At 32.4% G+C, this 18,303-nt stretch overlaps 1 protein-coding gene across 2 annotated transcripts; it reads right to left on the bottom strand.

Annotated features, from left to right (window-relative positions):
• Positions 1-1,478: 1,478 nt before the first annotated feature.
• On the bottom strand, positions 1,479-11,901 carry LOC107938320 (pre-mRNA-processing protein 40A). Of its 2 annotated transcripts, none has more exons than XM_016871427.2 (28): positions 11,715-11,901; positions 11,489-11,553; positions 11,040-11,105; positions 10,733-10,939; positions 10,333-10,527; positions 9,308-9,378; positions 9,109-9,178; positions 7,202-7,254; positions 6,994-7,051; positions 6,554-6,903; positions 6,391-6,463; positions 6,044-6,142; positions 5,810-5,878; positions 5,648-5,725; positions 5,383-5,469; positions 5,253-5,287; positions 5,045-5,150; positions 4,303-4,383; positions 4,066-4,212; positions 3,875-3,991; positions 3,666-3,764; positions 3,499-3,546; positions 3,332-3,424; positions 2,916-3,023; positions 2,770-2,834; positions 2,557-2,659; positions 1,966-2,271; positions 1,479-1,878 (listed from the first exon to the last, which is right to left on the bottom strand). In XM_016871427.2, the coding sequence occupies exons 2-28, from the start codon at positions 11,519-11,521 to the stop codon at positions 1,741-1,743; spliced, it is 2,955 nt and encodes a 984-aa protein (XP_016726916.1). In that variant the 5' UTR covers positions 11,522-11,553; positions 11,715-11,901; the 3' UTR covers positions 1,479-1,740. The 2 variants fall into 2 exon arrangements, with proteins under 2 accessions (XP_016726916.1, XP_016726915.1); XM_016871426.2 differs by having other exon boundaries at positions 10,607-10,939.
• Between the last annotated feature and the right edge of the window lie 6,402 nt (positions 11,902-18,303).

The raw sequence follows: 18,303 nt of genomic DNA on the forward strand, positions 1-18,303 counted from the left end.
TATGTGCTTCTTTTAATCTTCTTTCCTCTCTTTAGATTTATTGCATAATGATAGAAATTAATGAATATAATATTATAAGAGTTAATTGCATCAAACATCTTTAAACTATTGATATTATATTAATCAAGTCTTATTTTTATTAAAATCGTTAATTTAACTATTATCTCGTACATCGGGTCTTATACAACAAAAATTAAAATGAAAATTTTATTAAAAAATGAATGTTGTAAAATTCTTAATCTTGAGGTTTTTGAAGCTTTTATAGATGTTTTATAATCCATTCTCTCTTTTTTCGGTTCTAATTTATTTGTAGTTTTTACTTTTAAAATTATACTGCAATATCTTATTTTTAAGAATATTTAATTTTTAAATTTAGTTACATAAAATTTGATGTGTCATTTAATGGTCTCAATAATGAAAGCACCTTACTGATATAACATTAATGGTTTTTTTTACCTCGATTCATTTGGTCAAAATACAAATTAAACCCAACTTAATCTGATCATAGGAAGTCGTTAAACTAGTCCAACCTCGATTAAGAAAACGTTTTGAACCCCAAATAACTCAACTTAAAATGACTCGAATAAATAATTTGAAATTATTCGAACCTGAAATGACCAAACCAAAATGACATCTAACCCAAAAAAATTTAAACAAAATTAATCAAATAAAAAATCAATTTACCCAGAATTCCAGCATACAAAAATAAATAAAAGGATTTGTTGTTTGTTTGTGTAGTGCAGCACTTGAATGCCTTCCATAATAATATATTAATGATTGAACGGAAATTTAATTGAATATAAGAAATGATATTCTTTTTGAGAAATAATATAATAAATGATTGAACCATAGTGTTGGAGCTTTTATTAAATGATGGATTTGATCCATTGAGGTTGACATACAAACCACCATAAAGCAAAAAAGCACCTTCTTATCGGATACCGCCAATCTAATCAAACTAGTCACCAATTACAATTAGTCAAGCTTTTGAAGGTCTACCAACTTAACTATACATTCTTTTGGTAATTTTTCTTAATTATTCCACTAGAAAAAGAAAGTACGATTGTCCCAAAACATTGCTGAAAATGCATAATCATATCGTAAAACCAGTCAAATTAGTTGAATTAGAAATCAGCCAAAATATCAATCCAGAATAAAGGTGTGATATTTCTAACAATTCATTCAATCGAAACGATCAGATTAAACATCACCACGTAAAACCCTTTATATGTATAATAAATAGAGAAAGGGAGGACCATATGTAACACAATAAATGCACATTACATTATGACAAAACACATGGCAGCACTCAAGACATTTTTCTAAAGCCAACAAAACTGTATATCAAAGTCGAAATAGCCTCAAGGAAAGGAAATTGTACCTCTTGGATGCTCTCTTAATAAAGATGGAAAATTCCAATACAAAACAGAGTGGTTTTAAGTAAAGACAAATAATAATATTAATAATAATCACATGCATTCAACCAAAAGACCAAATCTTCGTATAAAGCCAACAGTTTGCTTCTGATGTGTGAATGACTACAAAATCTAATTTTTACTAACTTGGTGAAATTCTTTTTTATATTTTTGCCTGTGTAGAAAAGGCTAAAAAGTTAAAAAGTGATTAGAGTTGTAGATTTCTTGGTTTACAAAATACAACAATGTAGCAGTAAAATCATTTTAAGTACTAGTTTATTTCCCAACTTTGTTTACTTAGCTTTTTGGATGAGAATAGGAAACACTACTGGATTTCACCATCCTCACCGAGTTCGCCATCTTCCAGCTCCTCGTAACCACTGTTTCGGCGTGAGCCATCACGGTGATCTCTCTTGTGTTTTCTATGTCGGCTTTCACTGTCAGAATCGGGTGAGTGAGCATGCTGCCAAGGAAACATTGGAAGAACAGTTAAGGCTTAGTTGGACAAACATGCAAGTACTATCATCAATGGATAGATAGGTAGATATACCTTTCTAGATTTCTTACGGTCGCTACCATGTCTACGAGACTTCTTTGACTCCTCTCTATCATCCTTGTCAGAACTCCCATCATCAGCAGCATGTCGTTTACGGTGTTTCCTGTCTTTTTCCTTCTCCTTTTTCTTCTCCTCTTTATGGCCGTAGCTGTCAGATATATCTAAATTCTCACTATCTGTTTCATCTTTTTTACTTCGGTCTTTACCTTTTTCCCTCTCCCGTTCTCTTTCCTTCTCCTTTCTCTCCTTCTCCTTCTCTTTCCGTTTATCTTTCTCTTCTCTATCTTTCTCCTTTTTAGCCTGAAAACAACCAGATAAAACTTCTTTCAGTTTAGAAGAAACCTATGATTTTATGCAAATATGAAGTGGAGATAATGATTCAAGAAAATTAGAGGGGAAACTCAAAAAAAACTATGCAACTGTATAAGCGCTTGTATTATTTCATGCACTTCATATACACATAAAGTTTAAAACCAACTAAACTTACTTCATGGTGACCAAAGAGTGAAGCGATATCAAAGGTATTTTATGAATATATGAAAAATTTAACCAACTACTTGGAAATATATTTAAAGATTCACAAACCTTTTCCTCCTCTCGTTTACGCTCCTTTTCTTTAGCTTTCTCCTGTAAGTGTGTAATGTATTCCTCAAAGATCTCTCTCCTAAAGCTTTCTTCCGCAATTGATCTAATAAAAAGCATGGCAAGAAACCATCAAAGGAGGAAAGAATCATAAAAGTGAGAAAAATGATAAATAAACGGTTGTTTATCTTTAATGCAAAGATAAGGGTGAAATACCTGTATTCTTGGCTTTCTTCAAAAAGTGGTTTCGATTCTTCCCAGTCAGAAGAAGCGGTTATCTCCTGCAAAGAAGCAGGACTAGAAATTAAACAAGTTTACAAAAGCTATACTGTCCATTTGTCTTCAAAAAAAGTATAACAGACCTTATACGTATGTAATAGTCTAGTGAAATCATCGGCTAGACGTTGACGTTTTTTAGCCTCTTTCTCCTCCTTCTCCTTGGCTCTCTCGAGCAGCTCATCATACACAAGCTGTGAACAAGTAAAGAATAAACTTATCAACGTTCAGCCACAAGCTGTCTACTTCTTTAATCTAATAAATGAAGTGAACAAAATGCTAAAACAACCATCCAACTTATCAACACCTTATCAAACAGAAGCTCTAAACATCTGATTAAATTATAAAGTACAAGGACTCTAATCAGATAAAGTGTTCTAGGAGGGTTTCATTTAATTCAATAAAAAATCTACAAGAGGTTAGGGCTTCCTTCTTTTCCTTTCCCCCCAATCCCTCCCTTTTTTTGTTGTTGAAAACATGAGTTCCCTTGCAACAGAAGTACCTTTAAGTTAATATCCGATATCGATGAGGAACCAACATCTTCAGAAATAGCAGCCTTGAAGTCTTCAAATGTCCATGAGTAAACCATAGTAACCTGAGGGAAAGCCAAGGGGTTCAATAACAAGAAAGCACCAAGCAAGAACCAGCGACTTGAATATAGTATCCTACCTTCCCTGTCTTCATTGCTTCTTTTATGCGGGTTTTGTGTTCATGATACTATCAATGTACAAAAGAAACCATCAGAAACATGAAATTTTTCCTGCTTGAGCAAAAATATAATGGAAACAAGAGGAAAATGGACACTTCTCACAGAACATATCTGAGGCGGCACACACCTGTTTGTCTAATTCTTCAGCAACATCCTCAAACAAATCTTTTGGAGTTGAACCTGATGTGTTAGATGCAACAGCAAGATACTGAGGCAATTCTTTCACCTACAAAGCATAAAACAAAGAGACTAAGCAAAAGCTATGGCTGAAAAATAGCAAAACACGCATTGGTTAAAGCCACTCTTATTATAAAACAAGTTAAAACAGATAAAAACCTTCAAACAATAATCTCGCCAATAAGTTTTAGCCGTAAGAGTGCCATCGGCAACGTGTTCTTCCATTAGCTTACGAAATGCATCACGGTTTTTGCGCTCAGCACGTCTCAGTTGTTCCTAGATTTTGACAGAAGAAAAAAGGTAAGAACACAGATCGGTAGCAAATTAATAATCATAAAAAGTACTTCTACCTTTTGCATCTTCTTTTTTTCCTCTTCTTCCTTCTCCAAGTCATGAATGTAGTCCTGGAATATAAGCAAGCGGTCAATTTTTTCAAGACGTGAGCATCTTTCATCATCCTCTAAGCGATCTTGAACTTTCCGCCACTGGCTGTTTGCCTGCAAATTGAAAGTTCATGAAAAAAAGAAATCAAGCTAATGACCTTTACAAACAGAACAAATAACAATCTTCTTTTGTAAATGTTGTACCTTAATAAAATCACAGGATTCCAGAAATTTCCTGTATTCTGCTATATTCCGCCTTTTTTCCTCTGCAGCATATTCCCTTTCCTGCATTAAATAACAAGATTACGAATTTGAATAGGTTTAATTTTTTGCTTGGTTATTCACCAATGAATATAGTAATATAATGCATAATCCTCCAAAACTTCCATTTAGCCATAAGGAATACTAACTGATAAAAGCAGATGCAACATATATTGAAACTAGAAATCACAAATCTGCATGCATGAATCTTTTTTTTTTCCACTCATGAACCTTTATTTGATGTCTGACCCACCATACTTCACAGAAATAACAGTCAAATTTGTGGCAGAAATTAGCAGGATACCAGTGATAATATGAGTTATAAACAGAAGCAGTAAAATGTTTCAAAGTCAAAGAAATCAAAATCTGAACCAATAATTTTCGTAAGTTATACAAAAATCGCCAAACTGTTTTACAGACTGAATTAGCAGACTATCAATTAACTTGTATTTGAAGGCTACTACTCCCAAGGCAAAATTTGATTGAAAAAGCATCCATCCATAAATATTAATCTTGCTGAAGGCATATGACTGACAGATGAGGAACAAGGTGGAATTCACAGGTTTTTATTCTACAGACAATACCTAGGCATACCATATCTTGTCACGGCATCCACACACCAAAACCCAATTATATATGAGAAATTGTACATCTGCAAAAACTGCAAGAAATATGAAACTATTACCTTCCTCTCAAGATCCACTATATAGTTTTCAAAGAGATCTTCCCGATCTCTGGCTCGTTCAACAGCCTTAAACCGTTCATCATTTTCAAACAAACTTTGAGCTTTGCTGAACAGATTAAAGCTTAGTTAGAATATTGAACAGTTTCAACATTTAATAATGAGGCTATAACAAATCTAATTTCCCCAAAACATAGAGAAAAATCTCAACCTCCATCTCATTGATGATGTTAGTTCCTTGGACTCCTGGAAAGAAATCAGAGCAACAAGAAGGCATTAGGTCAAATAAACACGTAAACAGAGACAAGAAGAGAAGATAATGTGAACTTCATGCAACATACTTCCAACATCTTTGTAAACTCTTCTCGAGCTTTCTTCTGTCTCATGCGCCTTTCCTCAGCCTCTAATTTCTTTCTTTGACCCAAATACTATTAATGATATCAATTTGTCAGAACATAATCAGATAATTTTTTATTTAACCCCAAACATTGATTTACAGAAGAAAATAAATTAAGTGAAGTAAGACAAACTTATAGCAATTCTATGACATGTATAACAAAATGATACCACACAACCACAACTATAAGACTCCTGGGTACCATTTACCTCATTAAAGGCTTGCTTCCGTTCACCAAGTGTCTTCAGAGCACCATACCTTTTGTCATTAATTATTTCTCTCATTGTCTGGAAGAAATTTTCAATGTCAGAAGAAACAAACATACTGAAAGAACAAAGCTGGCAGGAAGGCAAAAGATGAAGCAAGAGTACCTGCTCCCAAGTCCAATCAGATTGCACATTTGCAGATTCAAGGAGTGATTTGAAAGCATTTTTTGCCTCCTGAAAAAAAAAATTCGGTAAGAAAACACATAAATGAACTGCCATTGATCCAGTCGATTGCCTAATTGGCATCAAAGTTCCCTGTCTTTAGGGGAAAAGATAGAACAAAATTTAACTGATAAGACAAAAAAAAAAAAAACAAGTGACATGTCTTTGGAATGTTACCAGCTTATTTGCATATACTAAAGGCTCGTCATCTGGAACCTTCTCTTCCACTGGAGTCATATTAACTTTTCCAGCTGTTGTCATCCCCTTTTTAGCTTCCTAAAAGAAAAAACAAATTAAAAATATTTTAAACAAAACAACAAATACAAATACGAAAAACATCCCACTGCCAACGTATTTGGAAGTGTGCATCTACAATTTGCCAAATAGACCAGCCAACAATGGTAGGTAGTAACTATTTTTTTTTCCAAAAATAGAAAAGAACTCTTAAAATGATCATTTTGCCTCTCCCAGAGATGGTCGAACGAAAGAAGGGAGCTGTGAATTGAAACAACAAATGAGTATACCTCAATGTCCTGAGCAGAAGCTCCATCTGCAAAATGCATAGTGTCTTGAGTTGCTGTAGTTTCCGAGCTTCTTCTGAAGTGAGGATACAGAATGATGCGGTTAATTTCAACAACATTATTGAATCACTGAAAAATTAAATAAAAGTTCAATAGATGTCCATACGTGACTGCTGTGTTAGCACCGACAGAAGGAGCAGAGACAGTGGAACCTCTGGAGGGGACTGCAGGTACAGGTGTCACAGACACAACAGGGAGTTGAACCCCAGTTGCACTCATAGCAGCTGATTGTGCAACAGGACCTGTTGTTGGTCCAGATACTGAAGTAGGTGAAGGATTAGCAACAGGCGTAACTGAAACTGGGCTTGAATCCTGCAAAGTGTTGGAGCTCACAGGAATAGCTGTAGTAGGTGTCTCAGCTGCAGAGACAGCAGTAGCAACTAGAGCTTGAGGAGCCACTCCAGAACCTGATGGGGTTCCTTGGCTAGCTCCTGCTTGAGCTTGCTCACGAGCTAACTGGAATTAAACATTTAAAAATAATGTCAGATAGGTAAAATGCCAGCCTACCAGGTGAAGATACAGTAACAATAAATCACAAGGATGAACCTTCAACTCCTCAGGTATTGTCCACTTAGACTCCTTTGTAACCTTGTTGTGGTAATACCTTCAAAAGCAATCTCTTGATCACATATTGCTCATGCAAATAAAATTTTAACAGACAAGAAAAAGGTGGATACAATAGGGCATCTAACAATAATCTGTGGGGGGAAAATGTGAATGATAAATAAAAGCGTAAAACAGAGCTCAAACATACTTTCTTCCCTCTGGAGTTGTAAATTCCTTCCAAACAGTGGATGCATCAGCTCTCTGTTACAGAAAAATCAATAATTAAGCAAAGAAGTGAAAGTAGTAATGAAAAGAATTTCAGGAAAATATCATGACTATACCAAGGAGTGGTACCATATCAGTCAATGTAAGCTCACCAAGGAAGTTGCCAACAATGCATCCAAGCATATGAAGATGGAACAAATATATACAAAATAGAACGAATTATCCATGACCTTGTTAAGAAAGATTGTTAGTTTCATCCATATGACTCCTCGAAGGGAAAAGGATGAGTGTATATGCAACTATTCTATCGTGGTAAAAGATAACACTAGTACACACAATGGTTTCAATTGTAAAAGTCCAAACCTGAAAAGGTAAAGGAAATGTCAACTAAACAACTCAACCATTGCAATAAGTTAGCCCACGGGCATGCCAAAGTTTTTGCTCACACAACAGCTATGCTAGAACCAGTACCAGAGTGCTCTACTTGGCTAGGATCAATGTAGGTCAAAGAACCTCCAGCAACAGTCTGTACTATGATCCTAATATCAAATTTATTTAACTCTAAGTCAAAACTAACAGAGAGAAGGAGCAGTTATCTCTGGTTAGAATTTGGCTCAAGTTACCTCCAAATTCTTTTTCCCCTCATGAATGTGCTTGGATTCATCTAGAAGTCTTAATTAACATACTGATAACATCATCTAAAAGTGCAAGCTAACATCTCATTTAGTTAAAAAGTAATAAAATCCATCTTCCTCCAGGTCCCAAATTGAACCTAAATCTAAATTATACTTTACGGTTGCAAATAGCAAAACCTTTAACAGGGCCAAATCTTGAGGATGTTTCCATGCCAAGTGAGAAACTTAAATACATTTTTCAGGGATTCCTTAACATCCAAGTCAATTCACATTACTACCTCCTTCGCACCTCTAAAAGGATGAGTAAACAAATTGTAGAGCCAATATGACCAACAAAAAAACATATACTGAACATCAAATTCTATTCCAAAGGAACCTTTACATAATCACAGCAACAACTATGAAAACAAAAAGAACTGATAAATACAGCAAAAACCTTTGACCCAGCATCTCATACCTCTGAAATCAGTAGCCAATATGTACCTGTGGAACTCTCTACAAACATATGCTTGCACCAATGAAACCATAAAGAAGGAGAAACGGAACAAGTAATAACATTATTAAACTAGAACAAGAGTAAACAACAAAGAAGTTCGATTGGATAGAAATACATGATAAACAGCATGACATATTCCTTTACACCAATCTATAAAACTCATCACTGTACAAAACATAACCACATTTGTCTAAAATAAGATACAGGATTAGACAAATACATGAACTACCAAAGAGACAAGAAAAGAAAGGGAGAAATATATAGAGGTGACAGAAGTTGAAAAGCAGATTAGATAGCCATGTTAAGAGGGGGAGGGGATGTATTACTACCATCCTAAAACTTCACTAACAGTGCAGGAAATGAAGAAAAAAATTGAAAACAGTTAATACAAGGCACCTAAATGTCTATATATCTAATCATTCCTCATAAAAAAATTGCCCCATATAATAAACAAAATGTAAATAACAAAATGTTGCCTGCCTTGAGAAAAGTGAAGGCCCGCCCTCAAAGTGACCATTTAGAGCAGTTGTTAAATTTCTCCAACTTGCCATGACATCTACAAACCAATTCCAAAAGACGCAAAAGAAAGAAGAATTCGCATAAAACATTTTTTAACAAGTTAAGAATGGCTACAGTCTCAGCATCCATTAAAGGGGGCAATTTGTATAAATAGCATATCACAACAAATTCAAGGTTAACAGATCATGGAGCATAAAAATTTAACATCAGAAACAGCAACCAGATACTCAAATGCCTCACCTCTATTGGTGTCATCAGTTCCAGAGGCTTTTCCCAACTAGATTGCCTTGCCCTTTTGTTGTAATAGTATCTGCAGATATGTAAAACAGTTAGACACAAACTCATGAATGCTAGATGTCTAAATAACTAGAAGTTAAAATCCAAATATATAGCAAAACGTGAGCAAAAATCACAATTATGAGGTACTATATAATGTTACCTTCTTCCATCAGCTGATGTATGCTCTTGCCAATCAGAAGATTGCGGAGTAAGGCTAGGAACATTTGCATTCTGGTATGCAAAAAGTGAAGAATAAAAAAAAATGAGATTTAATAGAATGGGAACATGGGAACAACAAGGACAAATGCAAAATACAATGCAAACTAACTTCCAAGATGCAAACTAAATTAAAACATTATATTGTTCAATTTGGATCAGAAACAATTTGAGATTGTGTAATGCACATATGATTTCTTTTTAAATGCAATGTACAGAAACAGAGAAGACTAAACAAAAAACTTAGCCTAGAAAGCCAAAAATCACTTAAGAGCTTGCAGAATTTCTTCAAAAAAGGAAAAAGATAAAAGATAAACTTTCATAACATAAATTTATGCCAAATTCTAGCTAATGATAAAAGGAACTAAAGCTCATAAAAGTACATAAAATTCATATGTACTCATTGAAGAAAAAATTCACTCAAAGCTACCATGTCATATAAACTGCTATGATAAGAGAAAAAAAGCAAAAACTGAAGTATTTATTATCCAATTGTAAAACCGTGGAGAAAAGATGAAGATAGGACAAGTCCAAGAGGGTTAAAGCTCCGTGGCCTTTCCTTTTTAAATTTATATTTTGGTTATATATGTCCTCTTTTTCTTCTGATTTTCCTCTCTCAGTCTTCTTCTCAAGACTGATCACCTTAGTTAACAATTTGTACTTCTTAGGCAAGTTCTCACCACAATTCAATTTATCAATTGAATGTGTTTCTGATCAGCATAACAAATCAACACTGAAGAGAGTATATAACATTTGAATTAAACAACGAAAATTAGACATGGCATGACCTCGTTATATTTCTGTTTAGCATACTATTTTATATCCTAGGAATGAGGACTTACTGTATCAACAAATAAACACTGAAGAGAGTATATAACATTTGAATTAAACAACGAAAAATAGACAAGGCATAACCTCGTTATATTTCTGTTTAGCATACTATTTTATATCCCAGGGATGAGGACTTACTGTATCAGCAGAAGAAGGTGGAGGTTGTTGGCTAGTATGCTGTGTTGGTGTAGCAAGTGAAACATTCTGATTTCCAGTTGACAACCAAGGTTGCCCTGCAACTGGGGCAACAGGTGCATGCACTTGAGATATAGGGTGAAACTGCGATGGTGCACTGACATTGTTCTGTGGCAAGCCGAAAGAAGATGGCGCAAACTGGGAGAATATAAAAACATCAGAGGCTGTGCAACATATTAACTAAAGGGAAAGTAGAAACATTTGAATGAGGTCATACACCATATGATGAAGGGGGCACTCCAGGGACTCCTACACCAGGCATATGACTATTCAAAGGAGGTGCAGATTGATGTGACTGAGGTGGTTCAGATGTAAGAGGCCTGTTTGTTTGACCATATTGTACCTGTATTGGCTGTTGTGAAGGTGTAGAAAGACCAGGCTGATTTGGCCGGGGTGGAAACTGCTGCATTGGCTGAGAAAACTGCATCTGCTGATTTTGAACAGCTGGCATCCCAATATTTGGAGAAGGAACCTGCCCAACAGGCCGAAACTGTTGGGAAGCAGCTGGAACAAAGTGTTGCCCTTGCTGCGTTGGGACCACTGGTCGAAACTGTAATGGAAAATTTCACACACATAGCATCTAATAAATTGCTCTCAGAAGATTAAAAACCATCTAATAAAAATGAGTAAAAAGAAAAAAGTGTAGCTACCTGTGAAGATAACGGAGAGCCATAACTTTGGGGACCCATGGATCCAACTGCAGGAGGCCAATGTGGCTGGGAAAGAAAGAAGATAGCCAACAAATTTAGACATCTTAGACCTTCATCTAAAAACTAGAATAAAGGGGATTACTTATGTACTTCGGGCAAAAACAACACCCATTTCTCACTAATATTGAAAACAATAATGCCAGTGCCACCAAGAGAGTCTTGTCAAAATCATAGCTTGTAATGTATACATTCAAGTTCTTTCAAACTACTTCCAAGAAGAAAAAGAGAACGATAGGAAAGCCTTAGGCTATGTTCTTAAATTTTAATAAATTTGAACAGAACATAGCAACAGTAACCAAGCTTTAACCCACAAAAGACAACATAATATTAGTTAAGGTCCTAGATTAAAGAAATGAAGCCAAGAAAATTAAACCTAATCAGCAGGCTACCTGGGCACTAGAGGGTTGAGAATTGTTAGCCATTCCAGAACATATGCAAAGTTTGCCTCAAATACCTGCAAAAACAATCAATTAATTTAATAACAATCACCAAAAAAAGTTGAGACAGCATCCAAGTTATCCATACCCGAAAATACCAAGAAACAAATTTACTCCAAATCAATCGTAGAAAAAAAAACTGAAAAAAAGAAGCTAAAATCGGAATATTAATACTTACAGATATTAAGTGAAGATTCAAAGAGTTTCAATTTGCGAGAAAGCTTGGATCTCAGTATCGAAATTTTAGGTGCTAGGGTTTAAGAGAGGAATAGGTGGAAAAGAGAAGAAAAATGCTTCTCTTTTTTTGAAGGGTAGAGTGGAAAAAAATTGTTTTTCCTTTTGGGGAAAATTTACTAAAAGGTGAAATTTTCTTCTTTTTTTTTTCGTTTTATTACCGGTTTTGCCAATTATATCCTTATGGTGACGGGTACAGTGTACCCCTCAGCCGGTAATACCGGTTCGGTTTAGTTCGGCTTGATCGAATTTTTTAAATTTTTTATTTTAATTTAGTTTAGTTTTTATTTTTTTATATTTTTTTATTTTAGCTTTTTAGACTTGTTTTAACAAAATAAAGTTTATTTTATTACTTTTGAATATTATTTAGTAAAAAAATCAATAACTTTTATATGATGTTTTTAAATATATCTTTTTATATAAAACTTTTGAGTGATTTTCACTTTTTTAAATGTAATATCGGGTAAATATAATTTTTTAACTTGCATTTTATAAATCGTCCAAACACTTCGGTTCAAGTTAGTTTGCGGTTTATTTTCGATCTTTCCAACCATAAGGATGACATTGTATGATCCTATAACATTGGCACTGTTGTTAAAATATTTCTAATATTACAAACAATGAGTGATATTTAATAATGCATAATTGCTACCTAAGTTACAGGAAATCATAGTCTGACATAATCTTTCTATGATAACATTATCGTGCACTAATCTCTTTGTTCGTGATATCTAAATTGAACATAAATCATGGAACAATCACACTTGTATAGTTTAAACTTTTATTTTTTTTGAACCTCGAGTATGCTAAGACAAACAAATAAGTCTAGTATATCATATCATTTCATTTAAGCATGCCATGTATTTTTATTCTTAATCAATGGCTCAATAAATCATTCTCATTATGTAAGAGGGACAAATCCTAATTTGATCTTTCATATCTCGTTATATAGATCGTAAGGTACTCAACAACCGTCTTTATAGTACTACCAATTAGTGAAGACATTTGATTATGTCAATGTATATGACTCTTGCAGTTGGAACTATGACGAGCCCAAGTCTAATGATCATGTATTTCATTATCACTATGAGAATTGCTATGACTATTACATAATAATCCAAGAAACATTCTCATGGTGGGTCAGTCCAGCATTGCTCCTGTAACATGTCTTAATGTGTTGACTTGATATCCCACATCCATAACAACATTTTGTCATCAATCAACAACGTATTAGTATCAATGCATTATTGTTGCCCAAAAGACATTTCAGAATAATCATATTATTCTTATGAAATTATTATTAATCGATTTATTTAATACACGGAAATAAAGATTGGAAATAACAATGACAATGCATTTACTAATAGACTAGGTAAATAAGTATACTATTACAATCATCTTATGATTGGTCTTTAGGCATGCTTCAATAATCTCTCATTTGCACTAAGACCAATCACTCATGTATCTATTCCAAGTAATAAAGTTTGACTATCATGCTTATGCTTTGTCAAAAAGTACGTTAGTGAATCTACGATGTTAACTTGTTGGTACTTTACACATTTTTACATCCTTTCAATCAGGAATTTCTCAAATGAGATGAAAGCGTCTAAGTAAATGTTTGGAGTGTCGATGAGATCTAGATTCTTTTGCTTGTGCAATAGCTCCACTGTTGCCACAATAGTCTTATAGCATCTAATATGCTAGATACATCTCCTAGTTAAGTAATGAACTTTTTAATGCAAACAACCTCTTTTGTTGCCTAATTGGCTTCAATATACTTGGCCTCTATTGTACTACCATTAAAGCAAAATCGACAATCCAATTGTGATCTAGAATCGCGATTATCGAGTTGGAAGCCAGCGTCAATGTAACCTTTTACACTTAGCTCTTCTTCACCTCCATATATCAATAATGTATCACTAGTTATTCTCATGTACTTAAAGATATTTTTAACTGTGGTCTAATGACCTTCATCGAGATTTACTTAGTGCTTACTCGTCATGCTTAAAACATATGAATCATTTAAACGAGTACATAACATGACATACACAATAAACCCAACAACAAATTCATCGAGATTTACTTAAGTGCTTAGTCATCATGCTTAAAACATATGAATTATTTAAACGAGTACATAACATGGCTTACATAATAAACCCAATAACAAAACCATATGGAATGTCACTCATGCGTTCTCTTTCTTGTGGCATTAAAGAACATATTTTCTTCGAGAGAGAAATTTCATGTCTCATGGACAAAAATCTTTTATTGGGTTATTCCATGTTGAATTGTTTTAGTGCTTTGTTTATGTACGTGCTTTAGCTCAGACATATGAGTTGTCTCAATCTATCTATATAGATTTTTTACTCCAAATATTTAAGTGGCCTGATTGAAGTCTTGTTCCCCCCCCCCCCAATGGTAAAATTACTATATAAATCTCTTAAAAAGTTAATAAATTATAAATTAAGACTTTATGTAAATAATAACGCTTGACGAATTATAAGGAAATTAAACATTGAGGAGGTTCAAGTAACTTCAACATGGCATAATTGTTTTTAATGTGGTATATATCAACATACAGGAAAATATATCATTGGGAGTGTGAGTTTATACCTTCATCGGCAAAACTTGTCCCATTTCCTCGAAAATGGGAATATACAACCCAATTTGATCAACAAATGCATTTCAAAAGGCATATATGGTGGGTAAGATTACCACAAAATCCATTATATTATATTTTGGATTGCATTTTAGTCTATTGAAAAAATGAATAAGTAGTCTCTATACATTAGACTAGTGAGTATAATAGCTCATTCGTTCCCTCAGTTAAATATTTATTTTGGTGTTTATATATAAAGTATAATGGCAAATTTAGCCCCCAATATTTATTCATTTATTCATTTTGACCCTTACTTTTTTATTGGAAGTAAATTAGAAATTTTGAAACAAATAAGTCTAAAAGGTAAAAAAAGACTTAGAAACAAATTTTTAAAAATAATAATACTGACCCAATAAAAGAGCAGGGGTCAGATTTTTATTAAAACCTTATAACCATTAGATTTTAATGGGTCGGTATTGTTATTTTTTAATAAAAAAGTTATAATTTTAAATTTTTATAAATTCTTTGTAACTTTTGTTTATAATTTTTATAATTTTTAAATAAATTTTTTTAATTTTAAAAAGACTTAATTATTATTTTTTAATTTGTTAAGAAAGTTTTTTTTGACTCTTTAATTTTATTAAACTTAAAATTTTTTATTTTACTTCCAATAAAAAAAACTAAAAACTCCAATATCATACATTACCATCTTGGAATTTAGTAGGAGAGTTGTGGTTCGTTTCAACAAGTCCACTCATCTTATCCTATAAGCATATTTTCAACCTTGCAAAATGAAATTATTTTCTCTCGAAAATTGAGGTCTACATTTTTGCTAATAAATTAATGTCTTGAATTCTAAAGAATTTTCTTTTGATTTTTTTAGGTTATATCAAATACTAAAGATTGAACAGCTTGAACTTTGTGACATCAAATGATAGACCCAACTAGCTCTCACAAGTCACAATCAATCCACCCTTTGACCCCGTCTTGTACGTTAAGAAATGTTTAATTATCATTCCCATCCTTTTACTCTTTAGACTTTTAAAATTTAATCCATCTACTTTTTATTTTACAAACTTAGTCTCCTTAACATTGTTAGATGGACTTCTATTGAATTTGAGTATATGTTATCCATTGGATATTAATTTATAAATTAGACATTTGAATATAAAATATCACAAATTCAAATTTGATGAAAGTCTATCAATAATACTATCAACTGGATTTTAATTTTTAAATCGGACAAATAAAGTAATTAAATTTTTATAATTAAAATTAGAAAATATTAAATTTTATAATTAAAATTTTCCCATTTTGATAAACTTTTTTAATATTTAGCTTATTAGATTACGGTGCAGAAATTTACATAAAAATATATTGATCATAAAAATCAAACTTCGCTTTGGTTAAAATCTTAGATATAAATCACATCACTTGAGATTATTGTTTTAGATTTATTTTGGGTTTAAATTATTTTTTATAGATTTTATACATAATAACACCCTCATGTAAAATTATTCGTTGATTTGTTGATTTGTAAAAGGAATAAGTTTTTAATTAATTTTCAACTTAATTAATATCCGGTTGAGTCGTGATTTCAAGTTAAGTAACACTCGTGGTTGTTTGAGCATGACAAGACAATTAGATCGATTGGTTCAAAAACTAGTTAGGGTATCAATTCAGAGAAAGGCATTGGATTAGTTGAATCAAGAATCAATATGGATCAAATTATTTTATGAACTATTAATGATTTATTTAATTAAACCGAAAGGAACGATAGAACTGACAAATTGATAACATGCCCGATTTGATCAACCATCCAATTCTAAAAATGTTTAAGCCATATGATACAATAAAAGAAGAAAACAAACTAAGACAACTTCCAAGAAACTCAAAACACACACACACTACAACATCCCTCCATCTTCAAAACAAACCCAAATTAATCAATATCTCTCTCAATAGGAAGTTGAGAAACCCTAACTAAACTATCATCCCTAACACCACAAGATCCTTTACAAGCAAAACTAAAGAAACCCTTCTTCAAAACAAACCACCCTCTTCCTTTTTTACCTTTGTTGCTCCCTTTGGTACACTCTTTATATGCTGCTAAAAAAGGGTCATCACCATCATCAACACCACTTCCCTTTGAACAAGTTCTCAAAGGGGGTTGAAAAACACAAGGTGGGAGAGGGATATCAATGTAATGCATCGGTACCTTAGCGCTTTCTAGTCGACATGGAGGTGGTGGTAGCTTTTTTTGTAGAGTGTAATGATCATCACCTTCTTTAAAGGATTGTAATAATTGGGGTGTTTCTTTGGATATACCTGGCTTGTTTTCCCATGAGAAGGGCACGTTTCCTTGAGATTGATTCATTTTTTTGGGGGGGGGGTGGACAAGAAATGGATTTGGTTTAAGGATGTTTATAATAAAGGGGTTTTCCTGTATATATGATCACATAATTTCCTTGTATATAAGATGTGAGAAAATTGCTCGTAGAAGACCAAGTCATAGGAGTCTATATCATAGAATAACTGGTAATGGAGAAGAAACACTTTGGTCACTGCTTTATCTTTGCATTATTTGCCGCCTTTTGTACGTTATGAATTTGACCTCATTTGATTTTTAGGCTAAACTACACCTAAGGTCGTTAAACTACTAGTAAGTTTATATTTTGATTACTCAACTTTAAAAAAATATAAAATAGTCACTGAACTATTCGAAAATTTTTATTTAAGTCACTAAACTATTTGAAAGCTTTTATTTTAAGTTATTGGGTTGTTAAGTTTTTATTCTTTCCAAAGTTTAGTTAACGAGCTCCAAGTGATAATTTGACGATTGGTGCGATGAATCAATATCTATCGTTTTTATTCTTTTTAAAGTTTGGTTAACGAGCTCCAAGTGATAATTTGACGATTGGTGCGATGAATCAATATCTATCGATGAGTAAAAAAACATACGTTAAATCCAAGTTGATCTGACAGTCAATATCATCAAAGATCGAAGAAGAAAGCTATTTGGATTTTGGTTCATAGATTTGTGACGTTCAAAACTGGTTCATAAAATAAAATCTAAAGTAGAGAAGAGAAAGGGAAGAAGAGTTTTCAATTGGTGTAGGTTGTGCAAACAAAGAAGGCTACAATACAACAACGATTTTAACAGCCTGGTGATTTAAAAGAAAACTTTTGAATAGTTTAATGATCATTTTGTAATTTTTTAAAGTTAACCGACCAAAACATAAATTTACTAATAGTTTAATAGATTGATTTTAGGGTGTAACAGTTAATAAAAATCGCGTACGTTCTATAGCTAACGCGCTTTCCTTTTACAACAAATGCTTGTGCTTTCTACTTATTATATGATTTCAGTTCAAGTTCTATTCCATGTTTATTTGATTTTTTTTTTCTAATGCATGTTGTTACAAGCCTTTTTTTTAATTTTAATTAATGATTTTTTATTAATAAATATGTTATTTTCAAGATTTTAATTAACAAACATGTTTTTTAGTTTTTTATTTTATTTTTAATTTATATTTTTAATTAATAACTTCTTTATTTATATAGACAAAATAATAAATATGTAATTATATAATAAAAAATATATTTTTTATATTTATCATTATGTTAAATATATTTTATTTTTCAAAAAATATCAACTAATTTTTATATACTTTTCTTTATATATAATTTTTATATGTTAAATATTTATTTTTTCATTATGTTAAATATCATATATGATATTTGAAATAATTAATTGATTGTTTATATTATAATTTATCATATCCACAATGTACGTGAAAGAATAATAATATTTGAAATAATTAATCAATTTTTTATTTTAAAACTTATGGTATGCATAATGTACATAAAAAAAATATTTGACATATAAAAAAATATATCAAAAATATTTTTTTAAATAAAATATATTTAACAT

This window comes from Gossypium hirsutum, chromosome D06 (assembly GCF_007990345.1).
Source record: "Gossypium hirsutum isolate 1008001.06 chromosome D06, Gossypium_hirsutum_v2.1, whole genome shotgun sequence".
Classification (NCBI taxonomy): domain Eukaryota; kingdom Viridiplantae; phylum Streptophyta; class Magnoliopsida; order Malvales; family Malvaceae; genus Gossypium; species Gossypium hirsutum.

What these genes read in the sequence shown, in the direction of transcription:
- LOC107938320 (XM_016871426.2), bottom strand. Translation starts at nt 11,521, where the DNA reads ATGGCTAACAATTCTCAACCCTCTAGTGCCCAG. An exon ending in AAGCAATGAAGACAGGGAAG is followed by an intron (nt 3,425 to 3,498) that starts GTAGGATACTAT and finishes GCTTTCCCTCAG; the next exon opens with GTTACTATGGTTTACTCATG. An exon ending in GACTATTACATACGTATAAG is followed by an intron (nt 2,835 to 2,915) that starts GTCTGTTATACT and finishes GCTTCTTTGCAG; the next exon opens with GAGATAACCGCTTCTTCTGA.